The 18,452-nt window shown below is 37.9% G+C and overlaps 1 protein-coding gene across 2 annotated transcripts in view; it reads right to left on the minus strand.

Moving 5' to 3' along the window:
• CUL3 (cullin 3) overlaps positions 1 to 18,452 on the minus strand; it is a 99,781-nt gene that overhangs the window by 36,617 nt on the left and 44,712 nt on the right. For both annotated transcript variants that reach the window (XM_059052073.2, XM_067026994.1), the window contains 2 exons: positions 2,509 to 2,669; positions 1,172 to 1,286 (listed from right to left, as the gene is read on the minus strand). In XM_059052073.2, the coding sequence (XP_058908056.1) occupies positions 1,172 to 1,286; positions 2,509 to 2,669 (276 nt within the window). The remainder of the gene's footprint in view (positions 1 to 1,171; positions 1,287 to 2,508; positions 2,670 to 18,452) is intronic.

Below are 18,452 nucleotides of genomic sequence, written 5' to 3' on the forward strand. Positions count from 1 at the left end.
CAAAAATCTTGGTGAGACCGTCACTTCACTGTTAAATCTGTATTTTATATATACACACAGATGTATACATATGTCACTGTAACACACTTCGGGATCCTGACAATTAATCATCTACTAGTATTTCTATACTGTAATGAAGGTAATTAAAATGCAAACGTCAAAAACATTGCCAAAAATATCTAGAAGTAGTTGCTGTGTTACCAGAAAATAAAGCCTGTTTCCTACATTATAAAATTGTTAGTTCATGAAGTATGGTCCAGGCTCACCAGTACAGGCCACACAAAGCTTCCTGATGGCTACTGGCTGATTTTTGAAAAGCGGCCTGGGGGTTACTCCAGTCCAAAGGACACCGAAACCCACCGAGTCTACTTCTACACTCATCCAATGGCATCTATGAATGACGCACTGTAGAGCTATTATAACGTTCTATTCATTTAGTTCTTTAAAAGGTTATTACTAAAGTTGACCAGTAAAGTCTACTTTAGCAACACTACAAAGCTCCTACTATAAATTGCTCAGATAGTTGAGGTTTTCAGGAAGAATGCTCGATTATCATGACCTTATATTGTCTTAACATTTGTCATAGTACTCAGTCATTGTATCATTTCATTACAAAATAGTATCGGTTTAGCTTTACTTTCAGCAACGTAGTTGATTTGGGGTTGTATATACTGCTGCAAATTTTTATCAACTGTACTTACTGATTTTTTAATTTCCTAATCAACAGCTCTTAAGACATATATATGCCTTATGGGATCATGCATATATCTATATTTATTTTACTAGTAACTTATATTACCAAAAAGCCTGAATAGTGAAACTTCATTGGTGATGTACTGCCTGTGAATCTATGGTAAATAATTAGTAACATATAAATATAATAAAATTTAAGGTTATTTCTAAGTTTATATGTTTTATACATATAATTTAAAATTATATGCATAAATATAATACATATAATGTGTGTTAAGTCCAACCTCTTTGACTTATTTCCAGAGAGTTCTTTCACTGGAATGTGAGACTGCGGGGTAGGTGTACTGAAGGGTGTAATTTGCACCCTCTTCCCCAAAGGGCCTCAGTACAAAAAGGTCAAAATGCTTAAATTACTAACTATATGCGGTAATTTTAAGAACATCTTAAAAGAGTATTTATTTATATCTTCACTGATTACCTGAAAAAACTCTGCAGACATTTCCAAAAAAGGAGCCTCAAAATCTTCTTCATAGACTGATCGTCCTTCGAGACCTAAAATCATTAACATCTGGCAAGCATTTCTTATTGCGCCTCTGTCAAAAGAAGTTAAACCACTTGATAATAAAAACACATTAAAGATTCATGTAAAAGATGCAGCAGAAGTAGCCAGAAAGACTTTCAGAGCAAGTTTTTTTAACCAAAGTGACCAATCTCCCATAAGCAACTAATTTATAACATAAGGATTTACAGTGATTTTAATTGGAAAGCGTATCTTGACTGCACAGCTATTTATCATGCTGTTGTAACTTAGGATTTTTGAAGAAAATATGTTTAAAATGACTAAATATTCCTGTGTATTTAAAAGCGCAAAAAGAATAAACAGGCTATCAGGAAGCAGGGAGGAGAGAGGGAGTCTACAGCACTTGACGTGGGTACGATGCACAGTTACTCCGAGGCAATATAATTTTCTTTGCACCAAATGGCTTTTGGGCAATCCTGACCAAGCACCAAAGCTGAAATAAAAAGAACTTTACAAGTCTTCCTCTAATAGCTGCTTTGAATACAAAGAAGCAAAGAAAGCAATCTTGCATGTTTCAAGCCACTCTGGCTGCAGTGTCACAAAAATGGCACTGCAACAATGTCGGGGGGGGGGGGGGGGCGCAAAATGACTTAACAAAAGGGGTACAAGAGTACTTAGTCATTTTAGACTATGTTCAACATTTTTTTTCTTCAAAGACCTTAAAAATAAATGCTAGCCAAAAGCCCTCTTAAAGAAGAAAAAAAAATATCAAATAGCAAGAAAAAAAAGCCAGTATAAAATAAAAAAATACATTAAAAAATCAAAAAGAAGACTAATGGCTGATGTGCTTTTTAAAAGTATATTCAGGGCTTCCTTGGTGGCGCAGTGGTTGAAAGTCCGCCTGCCGATGCAGGGGACATGGGTTTGTGCCCCGGTCTGGGAGGATCCCACATGCCGCGGAGCTGCTGGGCCCATGAGCCATGGCCGCTGAGCCTGCGCGTCCGGAGCCTGTGTTCCGCAACGGGAGAGGCCACAACAGTGAGAGGCCCGCGTACCGGAGGCGAGGGGGAAGGTATATTCAATAAAAGCTTAGGATGATTTCTTCTAAAAATAAATGCGTGCTTTTTAGTTACAATCTAGCTAACTTTGTTAACTGCGATATAAGGTTTTTGAGTATCTTCATAATATGCTGGAAATCAAACTTTAATTTACTTTAATAAAATTAAGACAGTGAATCGGTTCTCAAGATATAACCACTAAAAACCAAAACCCAAAGAGTAAAAAGATTGTTATACCGGTCTACAACTTCTCCTTTCCTCTCTCTGGCAATCATATCCAACAGTGTTTGTCGTAGGTGATCCCTAATACACCCGTAACGTACAACTTGATCTCGAAAAATAATTAATCCCAAATTGTAGACATTCTCCACATTATTTTGTTGTACGTACACACGGTCCTGCAGTTAAAACAAAATCACAATATAAACATTAGTACAACTCTTACGAACATAAAAATAATCCTTTTGAGTTACAATAATAAAGGAAACAAAATTCCAAAAGTGGTCAACACTTCAAGCAACATGGCATTTTCTAGTACCTCCCAAGTTATATAAAAGTTATATATAGTAAGTCCTTACAATTTACAATTGCTACTGAAACAATGGCTATAGGCAGTTGCCCATTTACCCTAAGAAAAAGGGAGGAAAAAAGCAAGCACCCCACCCAGGGAGAGAGGCAAGTCAACAGAAAGCAGAGGAGAAAGGACAGTAAGGCAGGCAGAACTTCCTTTCTCCCAAAGCCATACCATGCACAAATATGGTTCTTATTTTCTTAAATACTGTACCTGAAGATCATATTCTTTAAGTAAAATTGAGAGCTGAATGAAATACAATGCATGTGACTTAAGCTGACTGTTTACTGGTAAATGTTAAAAGGTTCTAATGCTTATAACAGAGCAGCATTCAGTATTACATAATTAAAATACCACTAGCTACTGCCATTTCAGATTATTTACTGGTAGTCATCTAACTTTCAAGTTCTTACCAACATGATTACTGGTGTCTCACTTAATAGAGTACAGATAATCCAGAATTATTGGCCATAAAAATCCTATTTTGTGAAATATTTTAAAATCTGTATTTACACCAAAATACACTGAAATAAAACTACTGTTCTTAATTCACAAAAGGATTAGTAACAGAATTCCTTTCTGTTCTTAAGCAGGATCTCTCCGGGCTTTGGCGGGTCTGTGAACTTCCCCAAATTTTTAAATTATTGTGTGTTTGTTCACACATAAGTATTTTGGAAAGAGTCCGTAGCTTTCACCAGATTCTTAAAGGCATTTGTAATCCAAAAACAGTAAGACTCACTGCAAACTGTGATCTCTGAACTTTCAAAGGAAGACAGTTAATACAAGCAACACCAAATAAAATACAAGGTAAACATGAACAGAAGTTCTACCATATTAGTATTAAATGGTCTTGATCACCTTTCTAGCCAATTTTTACTAAATTCTCCATGAAGCACTCTCTTCACAGACACTATCCTCCAACTTTCATTCATCTCACACAATGGTACATACCTAATGGCTACAAGGAAAGATGCTCTTCTATCAGCATTGTTGGTGCTCACTTTCTACATTTTATATCACATTTTTCAAATCCTGACAGCAACTTCAGTTAAGTTTAACATTTGCATTGATGACTTACTTCTTCAATAAATTCTTTTTTTTTTTTTTTTTTTTTGCGGTATGCGGGCCTCTCACTGTTGTGACCTCTCCCGTTGCAGAGCACAGGCTCCGGACGCGCAGGCTCAGCGGCCATGGCTCACGGGCCCAGCCGCTCGGCGGCATGTGGGATCTTCCCGGACCAGGTGACGAACCCGTGTCCCCTGCATCAGCAGGCGGACTCTCAACCACTGCGCCACCAGGGAAGCCCTTCGATAAATTCTTCAATTTCACACTTCTTTCCTCAAGATCTTAACTTCTGAGTTTTGCCCTGACCAACCGCATCCCTCCTCCTTTTTGATGGCCTCACTGTTTTCTATGTACTGAAGCTACTCTTTACTCTCATGACCTTCAGGTCCAACACTCCCCACCCTCCACTACCATCCTGATTCTGGCTTACTTTTCAGCATAAAACACATTCAATAAAAACTGGCATAAATCTAATAATTTATAAAGCAATCAGAAAATAATCACTCCAATTATTGAGTAAGTTATTTATAAATTTGATTTTTACAATTTTGATTATAAATTTCTATGGTACAGATTCTGTACCAAATACAGAATCACTCTTACCCAATGCAATCAAAACCAGTAACTAGCTAGCTAAAGTGGTAAAAGAGGAAAACTATTAAACACACACACACACCATACCAGCACCTTAAACATTTTAATTTAAAACATATAAGCATTCACTGAGATAAAGACTTTTCCTCTGAACATGAGTCCCGTGATTAGAAGTCAACGCTGTCTTTCTCACATATACCCATACATCATAAATGTCTAGCTTGTCTACTTTTAGTTTTCATTAAGATGGCTAATGACCAGAGACAACTGTGAAGCAATGTAAAAGGCCTTCTAGATTTTTACAATTTCCACTCCAGTCTTTTAAATTACCAAATTACCCAATATTTAGTGATTTGCCTTTGTCAAATCTTTCCAAAACATTCAATCTAGTTTGCCAAATAACAAATTTTATTGTTTTTCACACTTTTATTGACTTACACAATATAAAATGATGTAATAACAAGAAGTACAACTAGCACAAACAGGCTTGAAAACAAATACAACTGACTCTCAGTAAGCAAAGCTCAACTGACAAGAGCAAAACAGAGAAGATACACTGAGAAGCAGTGGAACAGCACTGAGAGAACTTTGTATCAATCAGGCTGTTTCACAGCTAGAACAGAAAGTATTGTTAATTCGGGCAGGTACTGTTAAGTTTCAACTGTACAATATGCCTCTGTGACATTCAGCACATCTTTAGGGGATATATAACATCACATACACATGATATAAGCAAACTTAACATATGTCTACTAAGACACTAACCTCTTTCTTAGGAAACCAAATGTTCTTAATTTAGGCTAAGAGAAATGTCAAAGAACCAAGTCAGATTTTATTGTTTTTCGTGAAAGGCAACTACTTTTTTTTTTTTTTTGCGGTACGCGGGCCTCTCACTGCTGTGGCCTCTCCCGTTGCGGAGCACGGGCTCCGGACGCGCAGGCTCAGCGGCCATGGCTCACGGGCCCAGCCGTTCCGCGGCATGTGGGATCTTCCCGGACCGGGGCACGAACCCATATCCCCTGCATCGGCAGGCAGACTCTCAACCACTGCGCCACCAGGGAAGACCCTGAAAGGCAACTACTTTTAAGAAATACAGAACAAAAGACACATGCAATGTAATCTTCAGAGTAAACTAAGAGTGCTAAAGTGAAAATTTTTTTAACGTTTTCCCCTTTTGGCTTTATTGCCGTTATATGCCGTGAAATTCACTCATTTTAAGAGCATGGTTCAATAATTTACAGTAAATTTCTATACTGTGTAGTCATTGCCACAATTCAGTTCTAGAATATACTTCCATCACTCAAAAAAAAGAAAGAAAAAAGAAAAAATCCCTCCAGCCCTTCTGCAGTCAATCTCCACTTCCAGCACCTCTGCTTTCTCTTTCTATACATTTCCTCTCCTGGACATTTCATATTAAGTGGAATCATAGAACATGTAATCTTTTGTGTCTGATTTTTCATCAAGCGTAAAGTTGCTAAGGTTCATTAATATAACATATATTAGTATTTCATTCCTTTTTTGGGCTGAAGTATTCCATTGTATTGGATATGCCACATTTAGCTTATCCATTTATCAGCTGATGGATATTTGGGGCTGTTTCCAGTCTACTATGAGTAATGTTGCTATGAACACTTGGGTACAATCTTCTTGTTGGACATATGCTTTCATTTTTTTGGATGGATTTCTATGAGCAGAAGTACTATTGAGCTATATGAAAATTGCCAAATTGTTTGTTTTCTAAAGTGGACGTGTCAGTTATAGAATTCTTCGTATTATCTCTGGCTCTACCATTAACTGGTGCTGTGACCCTGAGTAAGTCATTTATCCACTTCGGTCCTGGGTAACATAAAGGGCTGGTAAAGACAGTCTCTAAAACTCTGATTTCCTCTGAAGCTTAACTCTCTGATCAAAAATTACCATATACTAGGGATCAAGGCACATTTCAATATTACTCCTTCCCTTTCTGTTATCAGTCTCCCCTGGCCTGGGTTACTCTCTTCTCAATCCTAAACACAGTGATGCTATCACTACCAAAGCAGGTGAGTCTATAACCGTATTGACCTATAATATCTGTTATCTTAAGCCCCGTGGCAAAAAGACAGAAAGAGAGCCAGGTGCAGCTGATGAGTTCTTCAGGCATAATGCATATGGGAGAGAACAATATTTCAGAGTAAAAGAAGCCAGGCATGATGGGAACACATGGTTGGAGTATTTGAGCAAAGCACAGAAAATTTACATCCATGGAGGATGACTGGGGATAAGGGAAGTACAGATGTTGTAGGATAAAAGCCAAACCCTTGTCTTTTAATGTGAGACTGTCAAGGTGTATAATGATTATAATTAAATGACATAATATTAAGAAAAGCTGTTAACCCTGAAATATTATAGATACCAGAGAGCTAATAAATAGAGAAGGGAAAACCTGCAAACATGAGTATAGCTACTTAAATGAGTAATACCAAATAGTCATTTATATTGTTTGGTACATATGATTAATTACCATCAAGTAAAATAAAAGCTATACATACATCTGAGTGTTTATGTGTGCATAGATTAAACTAATGCAGGCACACATTCACAATAAACTTGTGATCTGCACATGATTATTAAAATATTTGCTGAATGAACATGCTAAATCTTCTGTTTACTGTTTATCAGCACTATCAGAAGGAATTCAGCCTGTGGGTACACAACACCCTTTCATAATAGATTCTAACAGGAATCTCTCTTTGTTAAAAAAATAAGTGGCTAATTTTATGTAATACAATATCAATTTAGCTCTAATCATTTAAATCACTGGAAGACCTTTTATTTTGTATACCTTTCTATGTGAATATTTAATTTGACCAAAAGGTAGTTTATATGAGTCCAACATTAGTCACTTATCTATTGAAGAGAGCTCAGAAGAGATAGAAAGTTGGTGGTTGCTTCTATTTGCCTTTTGGAAGCCAAAATACAGGCATTTTAAATATAAAATGTTCTGAAAAATCCATTTGAAAGACTCACGTGTGGATCAAACATTAGATTTACTAAAGGGATGTGTGTTTCATAACTACAGAGATAAAACTACATTTAAAATATGTTTATGGTTCCCTCTTGGGAGTTGCTATTCCTAGGCCAAGCAAACCTTTTCCCCTTAACTGATGACTTCACCAAGACACCTAATCCACGAAGATACCTAAATATTTAACTAATATATGAGAGATCAAACTCAGCATACAGAAGTATTCTTAGATGTGTCAAGACACACTATGCAAAAATATAGATTTTATGCAAGCTAAACCTGTGCAAAGTCAAGGGGTGACTGTGTAAGTGGGCTAAAAAGCTTCATGACTCAGGGAGTGGTATTTAAATAAAAATAAAACAACTTTTTTTTTTTTTTTGCGGTACGCGGGCCTCTCACTGTTGTGGCCTCTCCCGTTGCGGAGCACAGGCTCCGGACACGCAGGCTCAGTGGCCATGGCTCACGGGCCCAGCCGCTCCGCGGCATGTGGGATCTTCCCAGACTGGGGCACGAACCCGTGTCCCCTGCATCAGCAGGCGGACATTCAACCACTGCGCCACCAGGCAAGCCCAAACAACAAAAATTTGATAATGAACTTCAAAAAATAACTCTTACTACTGTATCCACAATAAATGGTTCGGGAAATATTTTTTTTTTTTTTTTTTTTTAAAGATTTATTTTTTATTTTTTATTTTTGTGGTATGCGGGCCTCTCACTGTTGTGGCCTCTCCCGTTGCGGGGCACAGGCTCCGGACGCGCAGGCCCAGCGGCCATGGCTCACGGGCCCAGCCGCTCCGCGGCATGTGGGATCTTCCCGGACCAGGGCACGAACCCGTGTCTCCTGCATCGGCAGGCGGACTCTCAACCACTGCGCCACCAGGGAAGCCCATCGGGAAATATTTTTAACCAACAGTCACCGTATCACGAAAAAGCAAACTAGGATAAACATGTACTGGGCATAGGAATCGATGCACCCAAGGAAAGGACAAATTATAAGCTCTTTCAATATCACTCATATCTAGTGTCTCATTTGAACAATGTTTTCTTGTAAGATTAAATAGGTATTTGGGAAGCAAATTCTAAAACTAACCTTTGGGTTACATTCAACTCTGAACACTTAGTCCTACAAATATAAATACAATAGTCCTTTGTCTCAATTATTTTTTGAGGGAGCTTGTTATAAAATTTTTGCTTCAAATACCAGCAGTTCAGTACTTTTAATAACACCACTAACGAACTAAGGGCAGTAATGGATTAGTACTCATTTATCTACACTTCCCTGCTTGATCCCACTTATGACCAATGGTAGCTATTTATTTAGGCAAAGACCACTTTTTAAACTGAAGTGAAGAGCTCTGAAAGTTGGTTTATCAAGCACACTGTCAAGGAGCTTAATTAAACTTAAATAATTCTTCTTTCACTTTCTTGTCCTCAAGGCAAGAAGATCTATAACTGTGTTCATTTATCTTTTTTTAAAAAAAGAGAATAGAAAAGCGGCAGGAGCCCCCATGCTGCAACTAAGATCCGGCGCAACCAAATAAATAATTAAATAAATTAAAAAAAAATTTTAAATAAAAAGAGTAAATAAATAAATAAAAATAAAAACATAATTACCATGTGATCTAGCAATTCTACCATCTAGGTTTATACTCAAAAGAGTCAAAAGAAGGGTCTTAAAGAAATATTCATACACCCATGTTCACAGCAGCATTATTCAAAATAGCCAAAGGGTGGAAACACGCCAAGTGACCACTGACAGATGAATGGATAAGCAAATGTGGTCTAGCCATACAACAGAGTATTATTCAGCATGAAAAAGAAAGGCAGTTTTTAAAATTGATGCAACATTGGTTTATAATATTACATACATTTCATGTGTTCAACATTATATTATGACTTCTGTATACACTACAACGTGCTCACCACCAAATGTTTAGTTTCTGCCATCATACAGCCAACCCCCTTTACCCATCTTGCCCTGCCCCCATCCCCCTTCCCTCTGGTAACCACTAATCTGTTAAGGAAAGGAATTCAGACTCAGGCTACAACATGGATGAAACTTAAATTGCAAAAGGACAAATACTCTATGATTCCACTTATATGAGGTAGCTACAGTGGTCAAATTCATACAGAAAGTACAATGGTGGTGACCAGGGGGTGGGGAATGGGGAGTTACCATTTAAAGGGTATCGGGTTTTAGTTTTGCAAGATGAAAATTCTGGAAATGAATGGAGGTGATGGCTGTGCAACAGTATGAATGTACTTAACACCACTGAACTAACTGTACACTTTAAAATGATTAAGATAATAAATTTTATGTTATGTGCGTTTTACAACAATTAAAACAAACAAACAAATACTATTTAAAAGCATCAAAGAGCATCAAAAGCAACCTGGACTTGCGGGCCCGGATTCTGGAGAAAAGACAAGTATACTGAGAGGAGCCCTACGTTTGCCTTCACTCGTTCTCTTGGGTCATTTGTTGTATTTGGAGGACTGGAAAAAAGAGGCCAAGCAGAAAGTCACAGGTGGGCTGGCTACCAAGCAGCTAAGACTTATGAGGCAAAAGTCTGAAGAAGAGAGAAATGTAAAGAAGAGCCAGAAATTCTGCAAGCAATTTTCACTGAGATGTTTACTGACACATCACCTAAGCGCGGATGAGACACCAAAATACCAACTAGAAAGCAGCACTGGGAGACTAAGGAGCTGACCAGAGACTGCTGGCAGACTTGCAGTGGAGGGAGACAAAAGCTGGTATCTCAAGGCACAGTAACTGTGAGGAGCAAACCAGTAAACAACTCAGGCTTTTAAGTGAGACCCCAGAAGGGGTTATTTCCTGTGCGTAAAAACATGCCCTGGAAAAAAGGGCAAACTGAAAATAGATCAACCTTAACAAAGCCTAAAAGCCCGCTTCAACTAGATCATGGTGATCTATAATCCTGTGAAGGAAAACATCATCATCCAGGGCCTCCACAATTTTTCATACACAATGTTGGAAAAATTACCAGGCCTGCCCCTGCACCAAAACAAAACAAGCACCCCAGGATCAAATGTCTAAAAACAAAGGGGGGAAAAGCCCCAGGAAGTCAAAGTATTCTAAGACTCTGATACTATCCAGAAGTGGTTTAAAAAAAGAAAACTAATATAAGGTAAACTATAAATCAAGGATCTATGTTGTAATCTCTAAGGTAATCCCTAAAATAATAATAATAAAAGTATATATAAATAACAGCTAATGGGGGAAGGGGATAGGATAATAAAGCATACTTGATTCACCTAAAAGGAGGAAAGAAAGCTGAAAAAAATCAAAAGAACAGATAAGACAAACAGGAAAAAAACAAAACAGTAGGATGGCAAATATAAACCCAAATACATCAGTAATCACGTTAAATGTAAATGAATTATATGCTTCAATTTAAAAACAAAGATTATCAGATAGGTTAAAGAGCATGTTACTGTATGGTACTTACAAGTGACACACCTTAAATATAAGGACACTAAAAGGTGGAAAGAAAAGGATGAGATGAAGCTTGCCATGCAAACATTAATTGTAAGAAAACTCATACAGTAACACTAGACAAAGCCGTCTTTAAGCAAGAAGTTATTACTAGTGATAAAGAAGGATATTTCAGAAAAATAAAAAAGTCAATTCAGTAGGAAGATAAAACCCTAAATTGATATTCACTTTGTAACAAAACCTCAAAATATATAAACTAAAAGAATAAATCAAATCTGAAGATTTCAATATTCTTGGTAGTTGATAGAACAAGCAGACAAAAAGTTTAGTAAAGACGTGGAAGATGTGAACTTGATTAGTAAATCTGACTAACTGGTATCTTTACAACACTTTATCCAACAGTTGCAGATTGAAAAACTGAAATTAACTGAAATTAAAAACTTCTCTTCAAAGACACCATTAAGAGAAAAGGCAAGCCCAGAATGGAAGACACTACCTCAAAATACATACATAATTTGACGAAGAACATTTATCCAGAACATATAAGGAACTCCCACAAATTACTAAAAAAAACAAACCCCAGAAAACCCACATTTTTAAAAAAATGGGCAAAAAAAATTTGTTGATATATAACATAAATTAAACTACATAGTGTTTCTAAAAAAATTAGAAGAGGACTTCCAAATTAGTTTAAGGCTAATATACTATCAAGTGGTTAGAATAATTGCTACAGTATCTAATATTTTTGCTGAGTTTCTAAGTGTTCTAATAAAGATGGTTTTAAATAACTTCTGATGACAATTAGGAATCTAAAGCCTTAGAAAGTCACTTCTTCAATGAGAATTTTATTATCAGATTCAAAATAAAAAATGAGAAAAGAAACTAAATACTAAAAGATACTAAAAATACTAAAAACTAAATACTAAAGATTTCTAATATGCTTTGATAGCTTACACCTGGATCATCGATAAAATCACTGTTCTTAAATTAGGCTTGGGAAACCAGGATTATCTGCTCAAATGGGATATCCACATCATAAAACTGCCCAGTGATAGAAGAAACTGGAAAAAGGAATCCAGTTGTTTAGAATACAGTGTCTGATACATAATACACAGTCATTGTATACCTGCTGAATGAATTTATCCACATAAGCACAAAGGTGAATGAATGTCAGCACAACTGTGTGATATTTACATAAAATTATCATACACACACATATGTATATATATGGGGAGCCCCCGTTATGGACAGAAGTTTCATTTCCTTTCCTACAGCCAGACATGACTGCACCACCACAGGGCCTACCTCTGGCTGAATTAATACTTGCCTCCCTAAACTCAGTCATAGATGGCTATGTAATCAGTGCACACACACAAAAACAGTTCACAGGGCACAGTAATCAAGGTGTTTATGGTTCTGGTAATTTGTTTGAAAGAGGAGCTAAAATGGACGTCAAGGAAGAAATCCTAATTATCAAGCACAATACTCTTAATCTTTACAGTATTTACGACATTGCCCTAGTTTTATTGTACATAAAGGCCTAGTACCTGGCTTTTGACCTAACCATAAAAAGATGCCAAGGTATTATACTGTCAGTCACAAATGCAAACACTAGAGCACATATGGGGAACCTGTCTTGCACAGACCTTTCTTGCAAAAGCAGTAAGTAAATATATTGAACAAGTGTGAAACTTAACAGTCCCAAAGTCACTGGATCCTATTTTCTTCTAAGATGTTATTTTGAACACAGAGAAAGTACCAAGAAGACTATTAAGCAACCTACCTATGTTCTTCCAGAATACGGCTATTTTCAAACTTTTCTCAATGTGCAATCTAGAATACAGTAAAGGAGTATTTTTTGGAACTAAAAGTTATCAAACTCTACGAGAAAAAAGAGACTCACAAATTCTGTCGTCTCCATGTTCTCATCCTGTCTTCTGATCTCCAAGGACATACAAATCCTTGGTAGCTTCAGCAAACAGCTTACATTATTTCTCTCAACTCTAATCCTTGACATCTATTACCTTTGCTAACTGCAACTTTCATAATAATGACCAATCTGACGCACTCCGTAGAGATGCCTAAATTTTCATCTCCCATCTTACCAGTATTCCCTTCACCCACATATTGATATGGACAAATCTTGAGACTCACCATTAGAAGACATCAAGTATCTCTGGTATTAAAGATCCTCTTTTCCTCCCACCTCCTTTGTTACACTTCAACTGCTCCTCATTCTAACTGGATCTCCAGGTGTACTGATCCCTAATACCTAATACTTCTGTTTCCTGGGACCTTGTGATTCACTTGCCTGCTTATTAAACAGCACAGATTCATGATCAACAATTTTAACAATGCTACTATCTTAGAATTCTTCCCCATACCAAATAAGCCAAATTATATCTGTAAGTTTTCCTTAGTTTTTGAAAATTCTTCTCTGAGACTACTTAAGTACCTCTGAAAAAAGTACAAATGCTGACTGCCTCCACTATACAAAATTTGTGCCAACTTACCCTAAATTATCCCCTCACAGTTACAGATGATCCACGTATTTATCTGTAGATCGCTGACCCCAGCACAGGGGATATGCCAAACTTCCCCCATGTGTTAGTTTCCTATCGTTGCTGAAGAAAGTACCACAACTTTAGTACCTTACTTATTCTCTAACAGTTCTACAGTTGAGAAGACTGAAAACAGTTTCACTAGGATAAATCAAGATGTCAGCAGGGCTGATTTTTCTGGAGGCTCTGAGGGGGGAATGCACTTCATCTTTTTCAGCTTCCAGTAGCCACCTGTATTCCCTGGCTATAGCCCCTTTTCCATCTTCAAAGCATTTTCGCTCCAATCTCTGCCTCTGTCGTCATCATACTGACTTCTCTTACTCTGACCCTCCTGCAACCCCCTTATAAAGACCCTGCACTTCTACTGGGCCCACCAGGATAACCTAGGAAAACATCATCTCGTGATCCTCAACCTAATCACATCGGCAAAGCTCCTTTTCTCATATAAGGTAACAACCCCTAGGTTCCAGAGGTTAGTCATGGGCACATCTGGGGCTCCATTACTCAGTCTACCACACTCAATGCCTGACATGCTTCTGTCACCCATAAGTGATGGTCCCACCTTCTACTTTATTAAGGAGACCAAGAGCATCAGAAGAGTTCCTCAGCTTCTTTTCTCTTCACAAAGTTGTTGCTACATTCCACCTCACCTCTTCACCCACCATCCTTGATGACTTCCCATATAGCTCAAAGGAGCAGTGACCCTCCTTTCCTGGGTCAACTCTCCACCCCAGGACTTTGAATTTATAGCCTCTAGTCTTTAAGGATAACCTGTAATAGTACTATATCTTTGTTATTTGTGAAAATGACTGGGACTATAGATAAATTCAAGTAAAAACATGAAAATATCTTTGAAAATAACCAGAGTTCTATGCAGAAAACTCCTCTATTAACCTTCTATTAAGGTTAATATGATAGCCCTGCATATCACAATAGGAAATGCTTTCCTATATCTTTTGACATTAATTCTAATTGCTCAGAAGTAACTTACAGGGGCTTCCCTGGTGGCACAGTGGTTGAGAGTCCACCTGCTGATGCAAGGGACACGGGTTCGTGCCCCGGTCCGGGAAGATCCCGCATGCCGCGGAGCGGCTGGGCCCGTGAGCCATGGCTGCTGAGCCTGCACGTCCGGAGCCTGTGCTCCGCAACGGGAGAGGCCACAACAGTGGGAGGCCCGTGTACCGCAAAAAAAAAAAAAAAAAAAAAAGTAACCTACAGAAGACCATCCATAAATTTAACTCTCCCATGATATTGTATTCATTTTATAGTTTCAGGGGGGGAGGGAAATGAACTGAATATTAATATACCTGTGGATTATTTTGCTAATTAAAGCTATTATATAACCTATAACACACTTTCTCCATAAAATAATCAGATCTTTCCCCAATCATTAATCTTTTAAACAATTAAAAAACTGAAAAGGCAACTTATACCAAGTAGGCTCAAACCAATCTTAAAAAGTTTAACATGTTAACTTTTCTTAAAGAAAAGAATGAATTAAAAATAAACAAACAAAGCAGAGATTACAAACTCCAGAGCCTTCAGGGGCAAAACACATAATGCAAGTCTCAAATGTTAGAAGGGGGTATAGATCACATGTTCCATCTAGAGACATGTACACTTTTCTTTCTGGAACGCTGAACCTGCCAACAACAAAGTGAGCAGGGACAAACTGTGACCAACGGTTGCCTCCACGTAACCTGTGACTGATTCCATTTCCACTTTCAAGGGTCAGTGTGTTCCATGCTATCTATATACACTGAGGCTCACGCAGGGCATTTTAGATACAGACACCTCCTTGTTACAGAAAAAGTCAGCTAGCTGAGTAGGAGGGAGGTGGGAAGACAGTGTAGCATCTTCTCTCCTCCCTCTGAGCCTGAGATCTAAAATTCCAACAGTTAGAGCCAGAATTCATAGGAAAGAGAAATCTGTCTAGAAAACCTGTACACCTCAGGTGTCTGTCTTATCTAGCAGGTAAAGTGATCTGGTAAGTCTGAATTGAGGGTAAAAATCTTCACAGAAAATAACGCAGATGTCAACAGAAAAAATTTTTTTGATCTTTGGAAAATTAAAAGCATTTATTTATCTTGACTGAAGTATTGGTTACAAAGGAGCATACATGTGTCAAAAATAACTTTATATACTTCAGTTTTGCACATTTCAATGTATATACATTTTACCTTAATTTTTAAAAGCACTTACTTAACTAAGCCCAGAATACTACACGTAAAAATAAAGAGAATGAAGGATGAAAGAAGTCTACCTTATAGAAAATGAAGATACCTTATCAACACTTAAATTTCTTTCTGAATCTATAATTGCATATTTTAATAAGCATTTTGAAAAAAGCATGATATATTAAAAAAGAATGTGTATATTAATTCAAAGATGTATATGAGTGCCTTGTTTGTGCAGGGAGTTGTGTTAGGTGCTGGAGACACAGTGGTGACAGACATCCCCCCCCCCCCCCAATAAAGTTCAGTCTAGTGAGGAAACGAGGCACTAAACAGTTGTTAATAATGATAAATGCTACAAAAGGAGTAGTACTGAGTACAGTGAGAGCAGCTGGTGCCAGTGTGCAGTACACAGCATGAGTCAGGGAAAGCTTACCAGAAGTTTAAGCTAAGACTTAAAGGATAAGTAGGAAAAAAATCACATAAAGGGAGGAAACATTCTGGAAACATATCCAGACAGAAGACGTGTGAAAATTCCAAGATGAGAGAGAAGGACTTCAGCAGGGGAGTAACATAATCACGTGCTTTAAAGTAATAATTCTAGTAGCAATATGAAAAAGAGAATAGAGGGGAGCACAGTGAATGTTATATGACTAGTTACTAAGAAATGAAGGTGCTTTTCTTAGGTAGTCGTCTTAGGTCTTAGGTAGTAGATATGAAAATATAGAAATTTCAGGTTCTAGAAGTACATGATGTAGGGAGAGACGGAGAAGAAACTGACAAGAATAACGCCAGGTTTCTGTCATGATCACACGGAATGACACTGATTACGAGCTCATGTGGAAACGCCAAGTCTGAAGTACCTCTGAGACAACGAAGGGAGCCACCAACTAGATAAATGAATTTACGAGTCTGAAGCTCAGAGAATGAGGCTGGAGACATAATGTGGGAATCACCTGCACAGAGGCAAAACAGAGAGCTAAGGTAAGCAAATAACAGGTACCAGGAGAAGGAAGCCTAGGACTAAGCCCCAAGAATGCCTCTATTTTAAAGGGCAGAGAAGGAAGAGTGACCGAGAAGAAACAGAAAGGTAGGAAGCATACAAGGGAGTGTCTGGTCACAGAAATTAAGAACCCAACGTGCTGGAAGACGAGAAGAGTAGTCAACTGTGCCAGCGCTGCTGGAAAAATCAAGGAGCATGAGGACTGGCAGTGAGCTTTGTTTTCCGAAACGCGCAGACGCGGTGATCCTAGTAAGAGCAAGAATGAATAGAAGAGTTGAGATAGAAGCATGACTCAAACATATTCAAAATGAATAAAAGATGAGAAAAAAGAGATAGCAAGTGTCAACATTTCCTATGAGACATTTAGCTGTGCATGGCAATGAGAGACCCTGGGAGGCAGTGCAGGGGTCCACCCGAAAATGTAGTGGAATTTTATTTTGAGGATGTCAGTGACCTGAGTGTGTCTAATGCTGATGAGTAAGACCAGTAAAAAGGCAGAACCTGAAAATAATTCTGCTTTTTGACAAAGCAGAAAGAAATGAGATTCTTAGCACAAGTGAAGAAATGGCATTTGCTAGGTGAGGAAACACTGCCCTCCATCAAAATGGGAGGGAAAAAGAGAAACACAAAAGGGGAGAAAATATAGGGAAACCTGTCGATTCAGAGGCAAGAGATGAACCCAGCTTCCACCTGATGCTTTCTCCTTCTCTCTGAGAGGCAGAAGGCAAGACTGTTTATTAAGAGTAAGGGGAGCAGCAGGATAGCTGGAGGTTTGAAGAGAAACAACTCTTTCAAAGTGGTGGGATGAGCTGAACAGAGAAAGAGTGAGACTACTGAGCAGGGTGGAGGGCTGACTAGAGGTTTGTGAAAATGGACAAATCGTGGCACCGAGCTACCCTGTGCGAGGTTTCCCAAGTGGGGTTTCTACCGGCGGACGCCCAGGAAACGCAAGTTGCTGGGTTTATCTAGGGTTGTGGTACTACCAGCTGGGTTTGATGAAAAGATGATGGGAAATATTAATACTAGTTAATTTTTACTGAGCACATTACTGTAGTCCAGGCCATACAGGTGCTTCATATGAAAGGCTCCTTTAAGCCTCATGGCTACTCTACCCAATTAGCACAATATTATTTTCATTTTATAAATGAGGAAGCTGAGGAATGATAATTAGTTCCTTGACTATGGTCACATAACAGCCAGGATTCAAGGTCTGAGATTTCATTTGCCCCCCCAACCAACAAAAAAAGTGGTGTGTGTGTGTGTGCTGAAATAAAACAGAAATTTTAAAAATAGCATGGTATAAAAAGTATATAAATAATTTAAAAATACTCCTTTCATCAATAGAGTGATGGACCATGAAATCACAAGTACTTTTCTATCTCAGTGTTTGTGTTGGAATTTAAAGGCTCATCAAATCCAAAACTTAAAGAGGACAACAGTAAGTTAACTTATTTCACATTTAAACCCCAGATATTATATGTTTTCACATGCTATTGAATTTACCTCAAAATGTCAACATAAAATGAATCTATATCCTGAAGAGGAAAATGAGGCTCAGAAAGGCTAAATATTTGTTAAACGTTTCATCAAAACCCTGAAAAATGAAGTAGCTTCTCCTTGACCCTCTTGCCACTAAGCCCTATAGAACCTGGGGTAATAGGCCTGACTGAATTCACTGAGCAGACCAAAAAATTTTACAGCTGTTTGCTCTCATTGGAAATTCCAAACACTGCTTCATTCTACCAAGTAAAA

Source organism: Kogia breviceps, chromosome 2, assembly GCF_026419965.1.
Source record: "Kogia breviceps isolate mKogBre1 chromosome 2, mKogBre1 haplotype 1, whole genome shotgun sequence".
Taxonomy (NCBI): Eukaryota; Metazoa; Chordata; class Mammalia; order Artiodactyla; family Physeteridae; genus Kogia; species Kogia breviceps.